The sequence below is a fragment of the Populus nigra genome, chromosome 6 (genome assembly GCF_951802175.1).
Source record: "Populus nigra chromosome 6, ddPopNigr1.1, whole genome shotgun sequence".
Classification (NCBI taxonomy): domain Eukaryota; kingdom Viridiplantae; phylum Streptophyta; class Magnoliopsida; order Malpighiales; family Salicaceae; genus Populus; species Populus nigra.
In genome coordinates this window covers 78,258-95,766 of record NC_084857.1, presented here as the reverse complement: position 1 = coordinate 95,766, position 17,509 = coordinate 78,258, and the positions used below count along the sequence as shown (strand labels likewise).

Sequence of the window (17,509 nt, the reverse complement as noted above, 5' to 3'; positions counted from 1 at the left end):
ATATTGAAATAAAAAATACATCAACTTATTTTTTTAAAAAATCATACCATGTTTTTTATTAATCATTTAGGTTTTTGGGGACTCACCAAGTTGTTTGGATTATATCTCAGTCATGTCATGAAAATTTTCACATAAGTTAATTTTAAATTCAAGTTAGATAAAAATTTGAATTAAAAAAAAATAAAATTAAATAAAATTTAATGGTAATTTTTTCAAATTTTTTTTCATCCAAGTATATACGTGCGATAGCTTAGGACATTCGCACACTTTTTTTTTTAGCACATCAAAACAAAACTTTGCATTAATTAAATATCAAAATCACTCCTTTAAAATAAATAAATTAGGCTGGTTGGGCCAGGCTATGAAGAAGAAGAAAATGAGCTGGGACATAAAATAAAATAAAATTCGACTAGCAGCTAGGCCCAATCTAAAACGAGTAGGAAGGGCCCAATTAATATTAACATGTCTGTCCATCTGGCGGCTCTTTTTTCCTCGTCTCCAATTTTCCATGAAGCTGCTGCTGCTGCTGGCGTTTTCTTCATCATTATAATTTATAATTAAATAATATCGGTTATTCATTCATAATTTATAGCAAGAAAATAAAAGAAAAGGGCAAAGGAAAATTAAACATGGGTCAAGCTCAAAGCGAGGTGGCACCAAGCGATACAGCAGATCAAATGGAACCCCATTTTTCTTCATCTCCTTCGATGGAATCTCTTCTTGCTGGTATGCTACCTGCCTGCCTACCTATTCCTTTCTCTCTCTTTCTCTAAACCTTACGCCATATTTATTTGTTTTATTATGTGAAATTGGTCTTTACCCATATGTTGTTCGTGGAAATGCTCACAACGTGCTATTTGATCGAATTCAACCTTGCTTACAACTGGAATCTTTGTTATACTATTCCCCTCTTCCATTGTAGCAAACTGATTTCTGACCATGGATTATCATTATAATAATGGTTATTGATTGAATACTAGTTTGATGTTGAATTAGATATCTAGCAGTGTAGAAAATTCTCAAGTTCGCTAGTGCCCTGCTTCTGAATCCCAAATCTATTATCAGAATCTTTTATTCTCTTCTAATATAAACTATCAAAGGAGGGTGCGGCCTATTTTATCTACAACAGCTACCGCATTCATCAGTCATTATGTAGGTGTCTGTCAGCTACTTTGATTGCCCCAGATTTCTTTGTATCTAAGCAGGAGCAGTGGACCAATGATGCCAAAAAAGAAGTGATCAGTAGAAAGCCTGCAATATTGGGGTTCCTTTTCTATGATTTTGTACCACCCTTTTACACCGCTTAGCTGCCCTTAATTTCCCAAGTTAAGTTGAGACCATGTCTGTGTCTAGTTCCCATATAAACATAAAGTAATATTCAGCTCCAATTTCATTTTATCCATGCACTGGACTAAAATTTAAAGGTTAAGACTTGAGAGATCCCTATTAGTTATATTAGAACATTGAACCCATTTTTGTGTTCGTTCGTTCGTTCTTCTTCTTCTTCTTAATAAAGTTTCTTCTTTCATCCGAGAAAATAAATATTTGAAATTGATGCAACACAATTTGCTGGTTCTTGCTTTTACAGAAGCTGTAGCATATGGAAATGATGAGAATGAGGTTAGTCCGCTCCAGATATACATGGAATTCGATTCGTCATTTAATTCTAGCTAATTGAGTTCAACTTGGATTTTTCAGTCTCTTGAAGCTAAGGCTCAGAAAGCATTAGAATGCCCATGTATAGCTGATTTACGCAACGGCCCATGTGGAGTTCAGTTTTCAGAATCATTCTTGTGTTTTCTCAAAAGTACTTCAGAGGAAAAGGTAATTGTAATGAACTGCCACTGATTGCAACCTTTTAAGCAAGGTATATCTATTGTATGTGAACTTTTTTTTATCTATTCAGGTATGGGATTTTATTTATCTCCACTTTCTTTCCTTTTCCTTTTTGTTCATCGTATTCAATTTCATATGCCATTGCAAGTAAGTGCATGTTAATATTCTATCCCTGGGACATTGCCGGTGACATGGAAATGAATTTGTAGACGTTCTATAAAGTGTCAGAAACTTTTGAGGAAGTTTTTTTTTCCCTTTTGCACAGGGCTCGGATTGTGTGCATCCATTTGTGGCTTTGCAGAATTGCATCAAAGCTAACCCCAACGCTTTTTCTAAGGACATTTTAGAAGAAGCTGAAGAGAAGAAAGAGGAGGAGCCAGCACAGGAATACAAAATTATTCCTCCCATATGGTCTAGAGAATCTCAGAGTCCGAAGTCCAAGCTTTAGGAGACTGAAAACTCACTTTTTTCCGGCTCCTGAGTTCTTACTCGCAGGAGTTACTATTTTATCAAATAAAAAAATCGATCATTGAAATTCCATTTTTGATGACTATGAATGTACTAATGGAACTATACATTGTTGGCTGCACATCATGAAATCCATCGATGCTCAACCTCACACGACACGAGCAAGATGCTCTTACTGTTCCTTGAATGAATGCCTTAATTGTCATGTAATCACGTTAACCTCTTTTCTCTATGGTTTAGAAAATGGCATTTGCTGAAATTTCACATTAATTTGTTGTGCAAATTAACACATACACACTCTTCATCGATATACATTACACATGAACCTTCATCCTGTATTTAGGATTGAGAGAAAATTACTTTACATTTCTTACTCGTATATCTTGTTAGCCAATTACATGGATGATTATAAGGTAAATGGAAACAGAGGTTACTGATCTAAATTAAGAGAGAGTCAAGCCCATAAGTCTGTGATGTCAGTCCTGGGTACTGGGGGTGGCCTTTCAAAACCATCAAATCGCACATGTTAAGTTACCTGTTTACACATTTATGGTATTTACATAATTAATTGATATTGAAGATTGAACATGAACTTATTCATCAAATTAATATTTGTTATCTAAATTATATCTTAGTATGAGCAGCTTGGTGCAAAATACACTATATGAACTTTACGTGGAAATATACAAAAACAACAAACGCTATCCGGATTAAGATTTTTTCATGTTATATATATATATATGATTATCATGTTCATTAAATCTAAATCATCAAATTTAAATTGGAAGAAAATGAATAACTATATGATAAAAATAATAATATTTTCTCATTATTGTTTTATTTTTTTCCCATATAATTCAGATTATTAAACTCAAAATCAATGGTTAGATTTGAATCATGTTCCTAAAAGAACATGAAAAGATCCAAATCCAACGATATCCCAGGTCGGAAGCTCCTTTAAAGAAAGTTTGATGTCTCAACATGTGCTGGCTCCCAAGTTAACAATTGCATTCCGGCGAGGTTTGAGGTGGTACCGTTGTCATCAGGGTGATGCTTCGGGGTACTAGATTTTTCACCCCTCTAGCAATATACTTGTTTAGCTTTATTTCTGGCAAGCCAGCATTCCATCTTTTGAGTTCAATTCCATCGTCAAGTATGCATTCATTAATTCTTTCATCAAGTGTTTTGTAATCTTCTTCTGTAAATGATAATTCTGTTTGGGAAACGAGAGATTTTGCCTTATTATACTTTCTTTGTCAAAGTGGAAGCTGCTATCATCAGAATCAGCAAAAGATAAGCAACCATTTCTTCTCCATCAGCGAAACGCACTTCACAGTTTGAGGAACCTGTGCGAGGGTGCAATTGCCCGGGTTCGTTGGTTGTCGAGCTGGATTAGCTACTTGTATATTCCCAAATTTAGAGCTCAGTCCAAGTTTTTCTAGAACAGTTGAACTAAGGGAACAAAAAAGGTCCAGGCAGTAGAAACTCGAAAGCCTGTGGCATCGGTTCCTTATCCTAGGTTTTCTGTTCTCCATCCTTTTGCACTGCAGAAGTGCCCTGGATTGGCAATAAAGTCGTTTGAATATACGAAGACGAAATATCTTTATTGCTTCCTCAGCACTGGTAGCTGTGTGTGCATATATACATCTAATGAAGATACAGATCAAGGTTTGCTGGATTAACAGGTAACAAAAGCACTAAAATTCGCATCTGCATCCTTGATACATTATCCACGAGTTATGCCATCTCCATACAACTCCATTGAGTAGAAAAACTCTTCTGAAATCTGCTTACCTACTCCACAAAATTGAAGAAGAAGCACACAAGATAACATATGGAATAACCAAATACAAGACAGTAAAAAAGACAACCTACATATGCACTGAATGTTAAATTTTCGTCCAGGCGACTCAATTTATTTCAAAGTTAAAACTTAATCTTTGAGCACTGTCTAGCCAAAAAGACAGAAATTAAAGCAGCTTTTAACCCTCCAGAATTCAGCCTGTCTCCAGTTGTACTAAAGTTATAATATACCTTATGTAGAGATAATTTCTTGCTCAATTCTTGTACTTCATGGTTTCCTTTTCAAATCCAATTGTTGGGAATTGCTTAGCGTACTCTTCCACGTCACGACGGAGTTTTGAAATCTCAGATTGAAAGTGAGGAGCAGACTGCGTTGCCAAGAAATCCTTCAACTTCGTCCCTGGTTCACAAAAATTAGTGGCAATTAGTGATGCCAGTGTCTGTTAGTTAATATAACATGTAGATAATTGGATTGGTTATATGTGATATTATATTATTAAATTTATATAGATATATATTTATTATTAATAAAGATTTAATTTACTTTTAATATTTATATAATATTAGATTTATAAATCTAAATCATACTTTTAAAATTCGGCTCGGCCAGGCTGGCCGAGTTTATGAAAAAATAGAGGTAGTTAAAAACCCGGCTAACTTAACGGGTTGACCCAATGACCTGGTTGACCCAGCAAGACCCGGTTAAAAACGCGGCTGCAACCCGTTGATTATTTTTTATTTTTTACCAAAACGATGTCGTTTTGATTTTTAAAAAAATGTGGTTGACTCGGTCAAAACCCGTGACCTGGGCCTTGGGTCGGGTCAACCATCGAGCTGGGTTTAAAAACATTGATCTAAAGTAATGATAAAGTCTATGTGACAAAAATGCTTTGCAAAAAGAATTATAAAACTGTTATAATTATGAGATTCTTAGAACATCAAAATATTATTTCTAAAATATTCTTAATCGATGCTCTCTTAAATACTTAAAATTTATTAGAGCTGTAAATATTGATATATATTATATTCTTTCATTTATAAAATGAATGAACTGTTCTCATAAGTCGAGGTATAAAAGATACTTAAAACTAATATGTGAGTGTTTGTCATAAAATATATATACACTAAACTAACCCGTATAAGAATTTCATATGAAGAGATCACATATATCTATGAAAAGGCTCGTGTAACGATTGTATAAGTGATATTTAGACTTGAAATCACTAAGTTATCTTATATCAGAAAATGTTATATCTTGATCCTATTATATGTTATCTCAATCGAGGTAATAAATGAATAGATAATAGGTATAACATAAACTATATGAAGATACTTGAGTGATAAAAAGAAGATTCATGACCTTAGATGAATTAGAAAAAATATATATCTATTCTCAAATAGTATTAACTAAGAAATTCTTGAGTAAGATGGAATAAGATTTTTTAAAAAAATTGAATCTTATTCAAACGATTAATGACTATTATGTAGAGAACATACATGATTTAACATGACATATATATTCCATACTTTAATGTTAAATAAGAATATTATTGATGAAAGGATAGTAATTATATTGAAAAACCGGCAACTAAAAAGTTAAGTCAAACCATCAATGACTTTTTTAATATTTAAGGGATTATGATAATTGCTAGATAATACATCTAATCTTTAAATATAAATTAATTAATTGTTAAATTGATAATAAATTAAATTATTTAATTCTATTTAATTAAAATTAAAATTTATATTTAGACCAATATATTAGGAACCTAGTGAGTCACATACATTAAGAATTATTAGTCAGAAATTAATTAAACTATGATGATTTAATTAAATATAACTTGATTAAAATATACTTTAGAAATTAAAGATTAGAATATAATTAATACAATGATTATATTTTTAGACTTAAAAAAATCAAATAAGAACTTGATTGACTTAATTTCTAAAATTGCCCTGTATTAATATATAGATATTATTCAGACAACAAATTGATTTTTTTTAATTTATAGAGTTTTGTTAAAAAAAATTTATAAATAATAAACTAATTTTTATGAGGTTATTATATAAAAAAAATTATATAAGTTATAAAATAAAAGGTTAGCTTTATTCAAAACCCAATAATAATTTTATTTTATTGTTTTTTACTGTGTATGATATTCAGAACCGATCAATTAGATGGCCAAGAATTACCATGAGCAGTAACGAGATGTAAAGAAGCTTTGGGAGAATGCAACAAAGATATATTGGAGAGGCACAAACCTTTGGTTTCAGCCTTGATCTTCACTGCCAACTTCACAGCGGCATCAAAGAAATCTGCCACCTTAGCAAAATCCTCTTCAACGAATCCCCTAGAAGTAAGAGCCGGCGTTCCTGAAGTGCAATTGTGTTTATCAAGAAAAGTCGCTGTAAATAAAATCAAAGCAGATTGTCATGTCAAGTAAAGGCCCTTACCCATCCTGATGCCACCGGGAACCATGGCAGACACATCTCCAGGAACAGTGTTTTTGTTTGCAGCAATGTGAACAGATTCAAGCACCTTTTCAACTCTGGAGCCATCTATACCCTGCACAAAACAAATTTTCGGGAAAAAAGAGATGAAAAGAGAAGGAAGCACCGTTTTTCATGTTTAAAACTCAAATAAATCCACGACTAATGGCCTATTGGCGCAGGTAGTTTCGTCTTAATACACTTTTTACCACTTGGGCTAATTCACCAGGAACTTCTTTCAAGTGGTCAAACAAGATAGATTAAACATCCTCGTACCTTGTTCTTCAAATTCACCAAAACTAAATGGTTCTCAGTTCCTCCAGAAACAAGTTCGTAGCCTTTCTCAACTAAACTCTGCAAAATCAGTAACGTCCCAAGCAATTAAAATACTGAAGTTAACCTGTTAGACCTACAGTCTGATGAGAAAAAGGCTAAATAATTCAAAATTTCCATTTGTTTGAGTGAGAGAAAGTTGGTATATGCCGTCTTTTTGCCATGTCTCATAATCTGATACCTGGGCAAATTTTGCACAATTACTTAGAACTTGCGCTTGATACGCTTTGTACTCTACAGTTGTAGCCTGCATGTATAGAGTAAGGATATATTAGAATAGCTTTTAAATAGAAATGAAAAGGTACTAATAAATTACCTGCTGTGACAATCGCTTCAAGGGAGTAGAAAAGAGCCGCAGTAAGCATAGACCTTGGCTTTCTTTATCCCTCCCTCCCTCTCTATTTCTTCTTCGTTATTTTTGGTAAAACAAGGGGCCAGAAGCCCAGAAAACAAACTTAGCACACGACAAAAATGTGGGGTAACAGAGACCTACAATCTTTATCAAGCAAAACACCTAGCTCATCTAGAGGAGAATCTAGGAGACTTGGTCTCACGCCACCGCCAATACTGGCTAATTAAAGCATTTGCACAATGGTTCCCTTCGCAGAAAATATGCTCTTGGTGGCATAGACCTTAGTTTTAACATTATAAAAATTAGGAAGGGCCATAGTGAAAAATCATTTTCCTCCAGACTACTTCTTACATCTGCCTAGTTGTATTGTACCAACTAGTATCAAAAACTTTGAAAACCTGCTTAGTGCTTACTGTTCACCTCAGAGGCCAACAGCCTACAAGCATAATTCATCACCTCATCAAGGTGCATCCTCCCTTATACTTGTCAATATTAAAGAATGCTTGATATCCTATAAGCTTCAAGAAAATTAATGGCCTACATAGGGATATATAAGAGTGCTGAATTCAGTCGATTGGGCACTGCAACTTTTTCTAACATGTAAAGCATTCCAGGAGGATTTTGGGGTGAGTGAGGGATTTAATTTAACTGAACGTGCAGGTCACCAAAACGGAACCTAAGAGAAATGGGTGACTATTATTTCACCAGGAAGGAATTTAGAACTGATGGGAACTATCTTAGAAGTACAGTGACCTGTTTCAAAGCAACTGCTAAACCAGCAATTGTGTGGTTGTGTGGACCACCTTGAAGCCCAGGAAAGACAGCTTGATTGATTTTGTCCTCGTAGTCATAAAACACCTTTAGGAAGAGGGCAAAAGACATCTTAGTTCCACTTCAAAGACACGAAAATGTAATCATGAAGTGTGATTTTTCAGTTAGTGTCTCACTTCTTTCCCTTGTTTGTTAACCTCTTTTAACCCCTTCCTGAAGAAAATCATTGCCCCACGTGGCCCGCGAAGTGACTTGTGAGTTGTGGTAGTCACTATATCTGCATACTCAAAAGGTGACGGGATGACATCAGCTGCAACCAATCCACTAATGTGTGCCATATCTGCCAACAGTGTAGCTTTTTGTTTGTCGCAAACCTGTTAGAGATCAACATGGTCTTAAATCCTACAAACCACCAAATGAGCTTACAACTGAAGAAACTCTGATCCATAAATTTTTTTACTGTATTGGTATTAATCTAAAGGATGTTACCTTGCGAATGCGTGCATAATCATATAGTCGTGCGTAAGCACTAGCACCAGCTACTATTAATTTTGGTCTGAAAAGAGTGGCACTTTTCTCCAGCTGAAATATCATAATTTTCACATCAGACATTCATTCCGTGTCACCTAGATAGATATACGCATGGATAAAATACATGCAATCAAATATGTACGTAGGGGGGAAAAGGTCTTAGTGATGCATAAAATAGTTCTGCATTGCTTGTTTTATATACACATGAAATCTTCATATTTATTTGATATATATCACAGCTGTTTGCAAAGACTGGTTCCAAGATTTTCTATGCATGTGGGGTTCAGAAACGGAGAAAAGTTTTAATCCGACGACACCATCTAGAAGCAGGAAACAGAGATCAATAAAGTCTACCCTGATTATTTCAATTTCAGGATAGATTTTTGTGAAGCTGAAAGACAATCTTCACAGCTAAAGCATATTTAACTATTAGAAAAAAGAACATGATCATGGATTCATCATGTCTAGTGGTAGATGGTACCTATCATTCTGACTTCTAACTTATATCAACAAGCATACGTCATAACATTATTGAGTTGAGTAGAGTAGAGAAAACAACGATGCTTCGAAGCCCCCTAAAAATAACCATTACTGGGAAATTATAATAAGATATATATCCAGTTTAGAATGAGGTTGGACAACAATGTTCTGTTTACTTTCAACAACAACTTCTAGTCTTCCATGATTTTCTACAAAAAATCAGTATATAACAAAGAGAGAATAAGGTACCTGATCATAGTCAATATAGCCAGTGCTCTCATTCAATCTGTATGGCATTGTCTCAAAAAATATTGATACTGCAGATATTTTTTTGGTGTCTGTCTGCAAAATAGGAAAAGAAACAATGATATTGTTGTCCTTTTAATTAACCAGAAACGTGGCCCTGATAAATTCAGTTCAGTGGAATCAATCGCCGTGTATTTGTTAGCTATCATGCCGAGTATGCATTGATACATATAGACTATATGATCTGTTAAAGAAGAGCTCAAAATCTAAACCCAGCAAAGCAAGCAACAAGAATGACCACTTGAACTCCCATTTAATATTATTCTTGGAAATGAAAGAGAAAATTACAAAATTCTTTCTTTCTCTTTCCTTTTCTTCATAGTTAAATCAAACCATCTGGAAGAAAGATGGGAATAAAATGTGAATAAATTTCCCGTTTAATTGCATAGCACTGGCAGAATGCATTTCTGCTGCTAAGTTGGGGCTGGCTTCCATCTATGGAAAAGCGCAGTCAAGATGCAAGAGGATCTAAATTATAAAAGGTTCAATCATCCAAAAATACAAGCTTAAATAGGAAATTTACAATATAATAACAGGGGAACATGCTTTTGGATAAGAAAAGTGAAAAGGGAAGAAAAGAAAGAACATCGAAGCACCTGATAGCCATGAGAAAGATGGCCTCCATGAGGAAGATCAAGTGCCATGATTCTTTCATGAGGCTTTAACAATGCAGTGTAGACTTGAAAATTAGCTGGAGATCCAGATAGAGATTGCACGTTCACTGCAGCCAGCATAAAAGGGAATGCATTCACAAAAGCTCGATCATAAGAGAGAAAAAAGGGGGAAAGGGAGGTGAAATTAAGTAGATAAAATTTCATACAAGACGAAGTATTGATTCGGCAAAAATCAACTCGGCTCAACCAGAACGTACGGGCTAGTAAAAATAAATATATGAAAAGAAAACAGAAAGCATTAGCTAGTTTTAAGTTTCGCGCAATGATCGTGCATAAAGCAGTTGTATGTACCTCCCCATTTAGCAGGATCCAGGCGAAATGCTTCCAGAGCACGCTTCTGACATAAGGATTCTGCCATGTCAATATACCTGGAAAGATAAGAAAGTAAAGAGCAAATTAAAAAGAAAATATCGAGATGATCATGAGCAGATCAGAGATAGGATAATCAGGAATTGACGTACTCGTTTCCACCATAGTATCTTGCACCAGGGTATCCTTCACTGTACTTGTTGGTCATGACAGAACCCACAGCTTGCATCACTGATACCGAAGTGAAGTTCTCTGAGGGTATAAGCTCAAGCCCCTTTTTCACACAATTATTTTACAAGATATATACTCACGATTAAAATAAACATTGATTCATAAAAATAAAATCATGTTAATTATTGAGTTTAGTTTTATGTAGCAAGTGAGGTACCTTCCATTGCCTAGCTTTCTCGAGCTCAATAATATCAGCAACCTGAGGGTCAACAGCCTCTAAGGGTGCATTCAGCTGCTTTGGCCACTGTTGCAATTAAATATGAACAGCTTAATTAACTCATAATAATTAAAAGATATATATAACCATACGTAAGAGGTAATCTTACGCTGACACCAGGTTTCTCCTTCTCATATACAGCTTCGTTTGGCAAAGAAGACTGCAAAAAACAGAACCAAACATTTCAATTTTCTTTTGATCAGCTACACTAAACTAAATTAAGTGGACCGTTTCGTTGCCTGTTCGGTTCTTAATTAATTTTAGGAAAGAATCGTAAACTAGAAGAGGAGGAGGCAGAAAGAGAACCATGTAATAGAGGGAGGTGGCTTTGAAGAGACCAGGGCGAAGGGGCTTGTCAAAGGAAGAGGAGAGACGGCGAAGGGCCATGGTCATTGCCACTGCCATTTCTGGTTCTTTAGTTAATGAATGTGAAGCTAGCAAGTGATTTCTTTTTCTTTGGAGTTTTGATGTTCCTCTGTGTCCTCTCCTCTCCTCTCCTCTCCCCTCCCCTCCCCTTGGTGACGTGGTTCGTTATTATTAACAAAAGAGACATTCTTCTGTTATCACTTATCACTTCATCGTCACTTGTTCACCTCGTGTGTGTCTCAAATCTCAACCCCTATCCATGCCATTCGCTCCCTTCTAATGGACCCCACTTACCCCTCTCTGATTTATTTATTTATTTATTCATGTAATATTAACAATAGTAATAAATAAAATAAAATAAATCCTCATGAAACTAATAACTCATCAAATACTTGAAATTAAATTATTAAATTATAGAAGAAAACAAATGAAGTGCAAGTACCTAGTCGTGTACCAACCCAGCACCATGGATTTCTATTTTTATTTTAGAGTTGTTTAAAAAATTTGTACAATTTTCTTCTTCATTTTTTTTTTAATTTAACCCAAGCAATGCACGGGGCTTTATTGTTATAAGGGTAATAGTTGTTTTTTAAGTGTTTTTTTATTTAAAAATACATTAAAATAATATATATTTTTTATTTTTTAAAACTTATTTTTAATATCAACCTATTAAAATGATATAAAAATTAACACTCTCAACAAATTAATTTAAATAAAAAATTATTTCTTCTTAAAAATATTCTTACATTCAAAAAAACAAATAACACCTTAATTATTAATAAAGGAAACTTAGAGTAACAGTGCAGAATAAATAAACAACAACATATATGGATGTATGGTATTCATGTTAATGTTATTATGCTTCGAGGTGCAAATTTTTAGGGCTACCTAGGAAAAAACCAAGTCACAAAGCTTTAATTAATTTGAGAATATCAATTATACCAAGCTGAAATAATTAAGATCACTTAATTCAGGAAATAAATGACCGCGTCCAAAAGCACCGCATGCAGATTATCTAACCGCTATATATATATATATATATATATATATATATATATATATATATATATATATGCCCTTCAAGTAATTAAACTGTATATCATGGTATATTATTTATTTAACCATGCATCATAATAAACCCGGCCGCCCTAGCTCGTCACAGGCTGACGACTCATGTTTATCTCATGTGTTTAATTTATAGTAATTGATCATAAGTTGAAAAGAAATTGATCATGTGATTAAGTTTATGCAGTGTATACGTGATCAGTAGGGTGTATACGTGATCAGTAGGGTGCAAGAAAAAAAGAAAAAGAAAAATTCAGCTCATAAAGTAAATGCAAATGTGTAAGAGAATTGCTGCATCCCAACACCAAAAATTTAATTGCTTGCAATGTTTGTAATATCTAAATTTTATTTTAAAATATTTATTAATCAATTTTATAAGATCAAATATATCTTTTAAACCGCTGATATTTTACAAGAAGATACTAGACACATGAAACTAGATCTTGATAAATTTTCATACCAAATAGAGTTTGAGAATATATTGTTTCATAGGGTTAAAGTTACTAGAAAAATCTTGTCAACTCTATCAGACTAAACATTTATATACTATTTGGGATATATTTAAAGTTACATGTGAAATTTTGTTGTGATTCAAGTTGCGCTGAAAACTAGACTTTTCAAGATTCATAACTATATATAGTAGGCTCAATAATTCATCCAAACGATAGAAAACAATGTATTTGAAGTCATGACTGAAAATCTACTAAGAATATACGAAAATTAAATATTCGAGCTACAATGAGAAATTTGGCACAAATACTTTGTTTTTATTATCCTATTTTTTTATTTAATATTGAATAATTTTTTTTAATTTGGGTTTATTGTCATTAAACATTATTTAGGGGTTTATTTTATTATTAATTTTATGATGGTTGGTTACTAATTTAGACCCATTAGCTTGCAATCTAAAATTAATGGGTCTATTAGAGTTAGTTATAAGAAATTATATTATGTTCCTTAGCTAAAAATTTCAGCAACAAGTTGGAGAATAAATATGAGTTTTTTTATTTATTTGTTTGTGGTAAAACAACATTTTTTTACAAGGATAAAAATCACAAACCAATTTATCAAAAATTAACTAGTTTTGTGTCATCATTCACATATTTAGAGTTCTTAGATAGTCATTTTTGGATCAAGTTTTTTTTCAATACATTTAGTTTTTGAATACATGGTTACTTTTGAAAGTTTGAATCAAGGTTTTATCAAATTTAATTTTTAATTTTTCAAGTTATTATCTATCTCGCTAGAGGTTGTTTGACTATATAATCAATAGGTTTGCCTCACTAATTTTCAAAGAAAGATTTCTCTTTTTTGCTGGACAGACATCAAATATATTATATAAACAAAGGAATATATAAATTATGAACTCCATCTACATAAACATTCACTAATTCAGTGTTGATAATGGAATGAAAAGACCTTGTTAAATTAAATTCAAGAAAATTACATAAGTGATCTTGTATCTCTATCAATTTTCATTTTATTTCTTACTGAAATATAAATTTTATCTGAAGAGAGAAACGATGTGAAAAATATATATAACGAGATAAAAAAGCCCAAAGGAAGTGAGTAATAGAGCGAGCAGTGCAGCCCATTGCGACAGAAGCGCGTGAGAGCCATTGGGTCCATGGCCTACGCCTTCCTTTGCTGTCTGCTCTGATTATTAAAACCCACAAACCAAACAGAAACCCACACTGCCCGGAATCACCTCCATCCCCCTCGGTCTTGCATCTTTCCTTCGCTTATGTTATGGCTTTCCTTGCCACTGCCACTGCCACTGCCACTGCTTCCTCTTCCTGTTCTCAACGCCTAGGAAGTCCCAAACTACCCCATCCCTTGCCTTCTATCTCTAGGCGCACGCCTTCTTTTCCTCTCGTTTCGTTTCCAAACTCTATATCTCTGCACGCACAAAGGGCCGGAGCAAGAGTAGTTGGTGTTGTGGCGGCCGCTGCTGCTGATGGGAAGAGCAGTTCCAATGCAATCCAAAAGGACAAGAATGGTAAAAAGGAAGAGGAGGAAGAAGAGACGATAGAGGTGGAGGAGGAATTGCCTTGGATTCAAGAGAAAGCTTTGGACCTGGTAGAATTCACAGGGTCTGTCACCCAAGCAATTCCAGGTCCCAGAGTGGGCCAGAGCTCCTTGCCTTGGATTCTCGCTCTTCCTCTCGCTTATGCTGGCATTACTTTCGTTATTGCCTTTGTTAAGACCGTCAAGAAGTTTGGGTCTCCCAGATACAAGCGCAAGAAACTGGTTGCTTCCTTTTTTTTCTTTGTTGTTGTTCTTCTTTTTTTTTGCATTTTCCTAGCAATAATTCCTTATTTTACTACTTATGAGGTGCTTATGATTATTCCAATTTTGACCATACTTATTTCATTTCAGGTCAACAAAAATGCTATGCTGTGCAAATCCATTGATGAATTGTTTCAGAAAGGAGGAGGAGGAGAAGTAGGAGCAGATGCATCCCAACAACATGCAGCTCTCGAAGGAATGGAAAAAAGGGTGTGACTCACATAACCCACAACTTAAAAGTTTTATTCATGGATCATACTTTAACTGCCAAAAAGTTTACATTTGTAATGAGCTCAGGTTTTCATTGCATTTGCATTTGAAAGTGATATAGTTTCGTTGTTTAAAGCCATGGAAATGTCTTATCTTGAATTAACTTGGTCCAATTTGAAGGGTTTTTTTTTTCTCCAATAGAATTTTTGTTCTAGCTAGAGGTCTGTCTGCTGATGGTTCATTCTTTATCCTCTACCATAATAATTTGGTGCATCTTCTCCACTATCATTTTGGTTTTGATGGCAATTGCTAATTCATATCCAGACAGGTTTTACCATGGTGGATATTGTGCGCAAGTACATTCGTTATGCTTTGAATGAGAAACCATTTAATCCGGAACTAGTTGCCAACTTAATCCAGCTCAGGAAAGCTTCGATGTTGGATGACTCCCAGGTTGCTGAAATTTTGAATGATATCTCAAGACGAATTGTTCGGGAGAAAGGTAGTTCTTTATGGCATCACTTATTCATCCTGGAAATTCTTTAGGTCGAACATCGAATTATGACCCCTGTTCTGCTCTTGATTTCATTTGTAAGGATCTTCGAGTTCATTCGGTAGTTGCTCGCTTGAGGCTTGATTGAGTACAAGGATATAAAAACATGTTAAGCATGCTGAAATGTTAATAAGAGCTGTTCATGTTTCGACTTCTTTACTCTCCACAATTGGTTCTGGGTTCTTTCAATTTTTATTTGAGTGTGAAGGGGTTGTTGGAGTAGGAGATGGGGGTGGGATTGTAATGTGCATGTTGTGTCCAAAGATATAGGTAGTTTTTACCAATTATCCTAAAAAGGAACAAAGAAAATGATAGTTAGGTTAAAAAGACCTAATTTTCAGTGCTCTGATTTTGTTTTCTGTGCTTTCAGGCCCAGTTGTCATGAATATGTCAGGGTATTCTGAAAAGGGATTTAAGAGAAAACTTGCAGTGCAGGCCCTTTTTGGCAAGGTCTTCTATTTGTCTGAGGTGAGCGGTTGAACAGTTAGCTGTTAATAGCTTTCGCTAGCTTATATTTTTATTTCAGATTTCATCGTGTTGTTTTTCTTACTTATAGAAGGACACAGCTGTTTTCCTTTTTTCTTCTCCATCTTTACTGCTTTTTTGAATTATTGCATCTAATCTGCCGAACTTTTAGAAGTGATTCATGAGATCATGGAAATAACATAATTCATATTACCTTAGTTGCCTCAAGACATTCATTTGCTTGTGGCTCTTGGATTGTCAGCACTGATTAGTTCATTCCAGCCCCCAATAAGAGAGATGGATCTGTTGAAATGAACTCTATCGGTTGCCTCAAGAGCTTTATTGTACTTGAAACTAAGAGATGGAATTGTTTTTATTTGGCTGCTAACTAAATTTATTGAACTGGCTGTGTTTTTGTTTTGCTTTTGGACCAGCTGCCAGAGTTCTGTTCAAGGGACAGCTCCTTAGTCGTGAAGGAAATCTTTGGGGTTGCAGAGTATGCTTTTCATTCACGAACTTTTACTATCCATTTGATTATTTTGTAGAAAGTTGAAAATGATGGGAAGAGTTGTATTTGAGCATTTCCATTATCCATGGTCTGTTCATTGTGAAAACAAATGAACACTAACAGCTTTTTTTCGTTCTTAACAGTGAAGATGCTGACAAACTTCGTTTGCACACTCTTTCTGAAGCTGGTGATATGGATTCACTTGAGAAGATGGTTGATGGTTCAGATTCAGAAGATTCCAACGAGGGAACATCGAATGCTCCTTGAGTTGCATGAGCAGACATAGAGAGTTAGTTGCAGAGAGAAGTAAAATTCTGGGAAGTATAAGAGGGGATTTGCATTAGTTAAGTAGTTGTAACCAAGATTGTCAATGTATTAGTGGTTTTACTTGATTATCATGTAAACCAAATTTTGATGGCACAAAAAATCCTTGTTTTCGTTGAAAAGTGCAGTTGATATTGTGCAGGAGGTTGTTGCAGACAAAATTTTATGCGGTTGAAATATGGATGGAGTATTGATTGATGAAATCTGAATCATTATGATTCTGAACCTTAGTCATGGTTTGTTTTTGCGGGAGAACTAGAGCAATTCCGCCATCAATGAGAAGCTATCTCTTTCTCTGACTGTGGTATAAGACAATGGGCTGATTATCGTTGGTTTTCTTTGTTTATTTTTTTCCCAATGAAAAAGCCATTTGCAGTTACTAGAAGCTATAAGATGGGATGATGCTTATAATTCTGAGGAAAACGAGTGCAAGTTCATAGAACAGGTAATGCTTCGCAGTTGAGAATGCACGATGTGTCAGAAATCATCGATCAAGGGAGAACATTCTGCCACCTGGTTATGCTGTGCATCCTTAGACCGCGCTTATCTTTTATTAGCTGTGTCTCTGAGGACAAGTGATAGAACGCCATTCTTCTTCTCTTCTTTTGGTTCATTAGAGGCTCTCGATGCCTGGAAATACTCAACATAGTAATTCATTTTCTTTTCTCCATTTTTATCCTTTTTATTCTGGCAAGAGCTAGTCGTCACAAGTGTATGAAGGGGCGCGGCGCTGCTTGTTATTTTATATACTAAGCCACCATCAGCAAATAAAAACCCGATCAAGAAAGGCTCGCCTGGTAGACGGTGATCAAGAATTAGGATGCCCCCCTCGTCCAGGCATGAACCTAACTCGAGGAATGCAGACCTGCCATTCTCCTATTAGAAGAACAAACACTACTTCATTTCCTAATCAGTTTCTAAGGCCTCA

General features: G+C 34.7%; 3 protein-coding genes across 3 annotated transcripts; 2 read left to right on the top strand and 1 right to left on the bottom strand.

Annotated features, from left to right (window-relative positions):
- The first annotated feature begins 510 nt into the window (after positions 1-510).
- LOC133696682 (mitochondrial intermembrane space import and assembly protein 40 homolog) lies at positions 511-2,514 on the top strand. The gene is made up of 4 exons (XM_062118933.1): positions 511-726; positions 1,589-1,620; positions 1,699-1,824; positions 2,102-2,514. The coding sequence occupies exons 1-4, from the start codon at positions 630-632 to the stop codon at positions 2,282-2,284; spliced, it is 438 nt and encodes a 145-aa protein (XP_061974917.1). The 5' UTR covers positions 511-629; the 3' UTR covers positions 2,285-2,514.
- Positions 2,515-3,887: 1,373 nt separating this feature from the next.
- LOC133698026 (serine hydroxymethyltransferase 1, mitochondrial-like) lies at positions 3,888-11,346 on the bottom strand. Its single transcript, XM_062120885.1, has 16 exons — positions 11,108-11,346; positions 10,911-10,961; positions 10,742-10,828; positions 10,506-10,627; positions 10,336-10,412; positions 9,967-10,091; positions 9,314-9,406; positions 8,543-8,635; positions 8,230-8,427; positions 8,036-8,140; positions 7,112-7,177; positions 6,874-6,951; positions 6,562-6,673; positions 6,370-6,480; positions 4,339-4,507; positions 3,888-4,098 (listed from the first exon to the last, which is right to left on the bottom strand). Exons 1-15 carry the CDS (start codon positions 11,204-11,206, stop codon positions 4,362-4,364), a joined length of 1,563 nt encoding a protein of 520 aa, XP_061976869.1. The 5' UTR covers positions 11,207-11,346; the 3' UTR covers positions 3,888-4,098; positions 4,339-4,361.
- Positions 11,347-13,902: 2,556 nt separating this feature from the next.
- LOC133697663 (uncharacterized) lies at positions 13,903-16,784 on the top strand. The gene is made up of 6 exons (XM_062120377.1): positions 13,903-14,482; positions 14,612-14,731; positions 15,056-15,233; positions 15,655-15,752; positions 16,184-16,245; positions 16,401-16,784. Exons 1-6 carry the CDS (start codon positions 13,982-13,984, stop codon positions 16,522-16,524), a joined length of 1,083 nt encoding a protein of 360 aa, XP_061976361.1. The 5' UTR covers positions 13,903-13,981; the 3' UTR covers positions 16,525-16,784.
- The last annotated feature ends 725 nt before the right edge of the window (positions 16,785-17,509 follow it).

Coding starts and splice junctions, on each gene's coding strand:
- LOC133696682 (XM_062118933.1), top strand. CDS start 630: ATGGGTCAAGCTCAAAGCGAGGTGGCACCAAGCGATACAGCAGATCAA. Junction 1,621..1,698: donor ATGGAAATGATGAGAATGAG/GTTAGTCCGCTC, acceptor TGGATTTTTCAG/TCTCTTGAAGCTAAGGCTCA. Junction 1,825..2,101: donor AAAGTACTTCAGAGGAAAAG/GTAATTGTAATG, acceptor CCTTTTGCACAG/GGCTCGGATTGTGTGCATCC.
- LOC133698026 (XM_062120885.1), bottom strand. CDS start 11,206: ATGGCAGTGGCAATGACCATGGCCCTTCGCCGTCTCTCCTCTTCCTTT. Junction 10,962..11,107: donor CCACCTCCCTCTATTACATG/GTTCTCTTTCTG, acceptor TGTTTTTTGCAG/TCTTCTTTGCCAAACGAAGC. Junction 10,092..10,335: donor GGATCCTGCTAAATGGGGAG/GTACATACAACT, acceptor TGCTGGCTGCAG/TGAACGTGCAATCTCTATCT.
- LOC133697663 (XM_062120377.1), top strand. CDS start 13,982: ATGGCTTTCCTTGCCACTGCCACTGCCACTGCCACTGCTTCCTCTTCC. Junction 14,732..15,055: donor TCGAAGGAATGGAAAAAAGG/GTGTGACTCACA, acceptor ATTCATATCCAG/ACAGGTTTTACCATGGTGGA. Junction 15,753..16,183: donor AGGTCTTCTATTTGTCTGAG/GTGAGCGGTTGA, acceptor CTTTTGGACCAG/CTGCCAGAGTTCTGTTCAAG.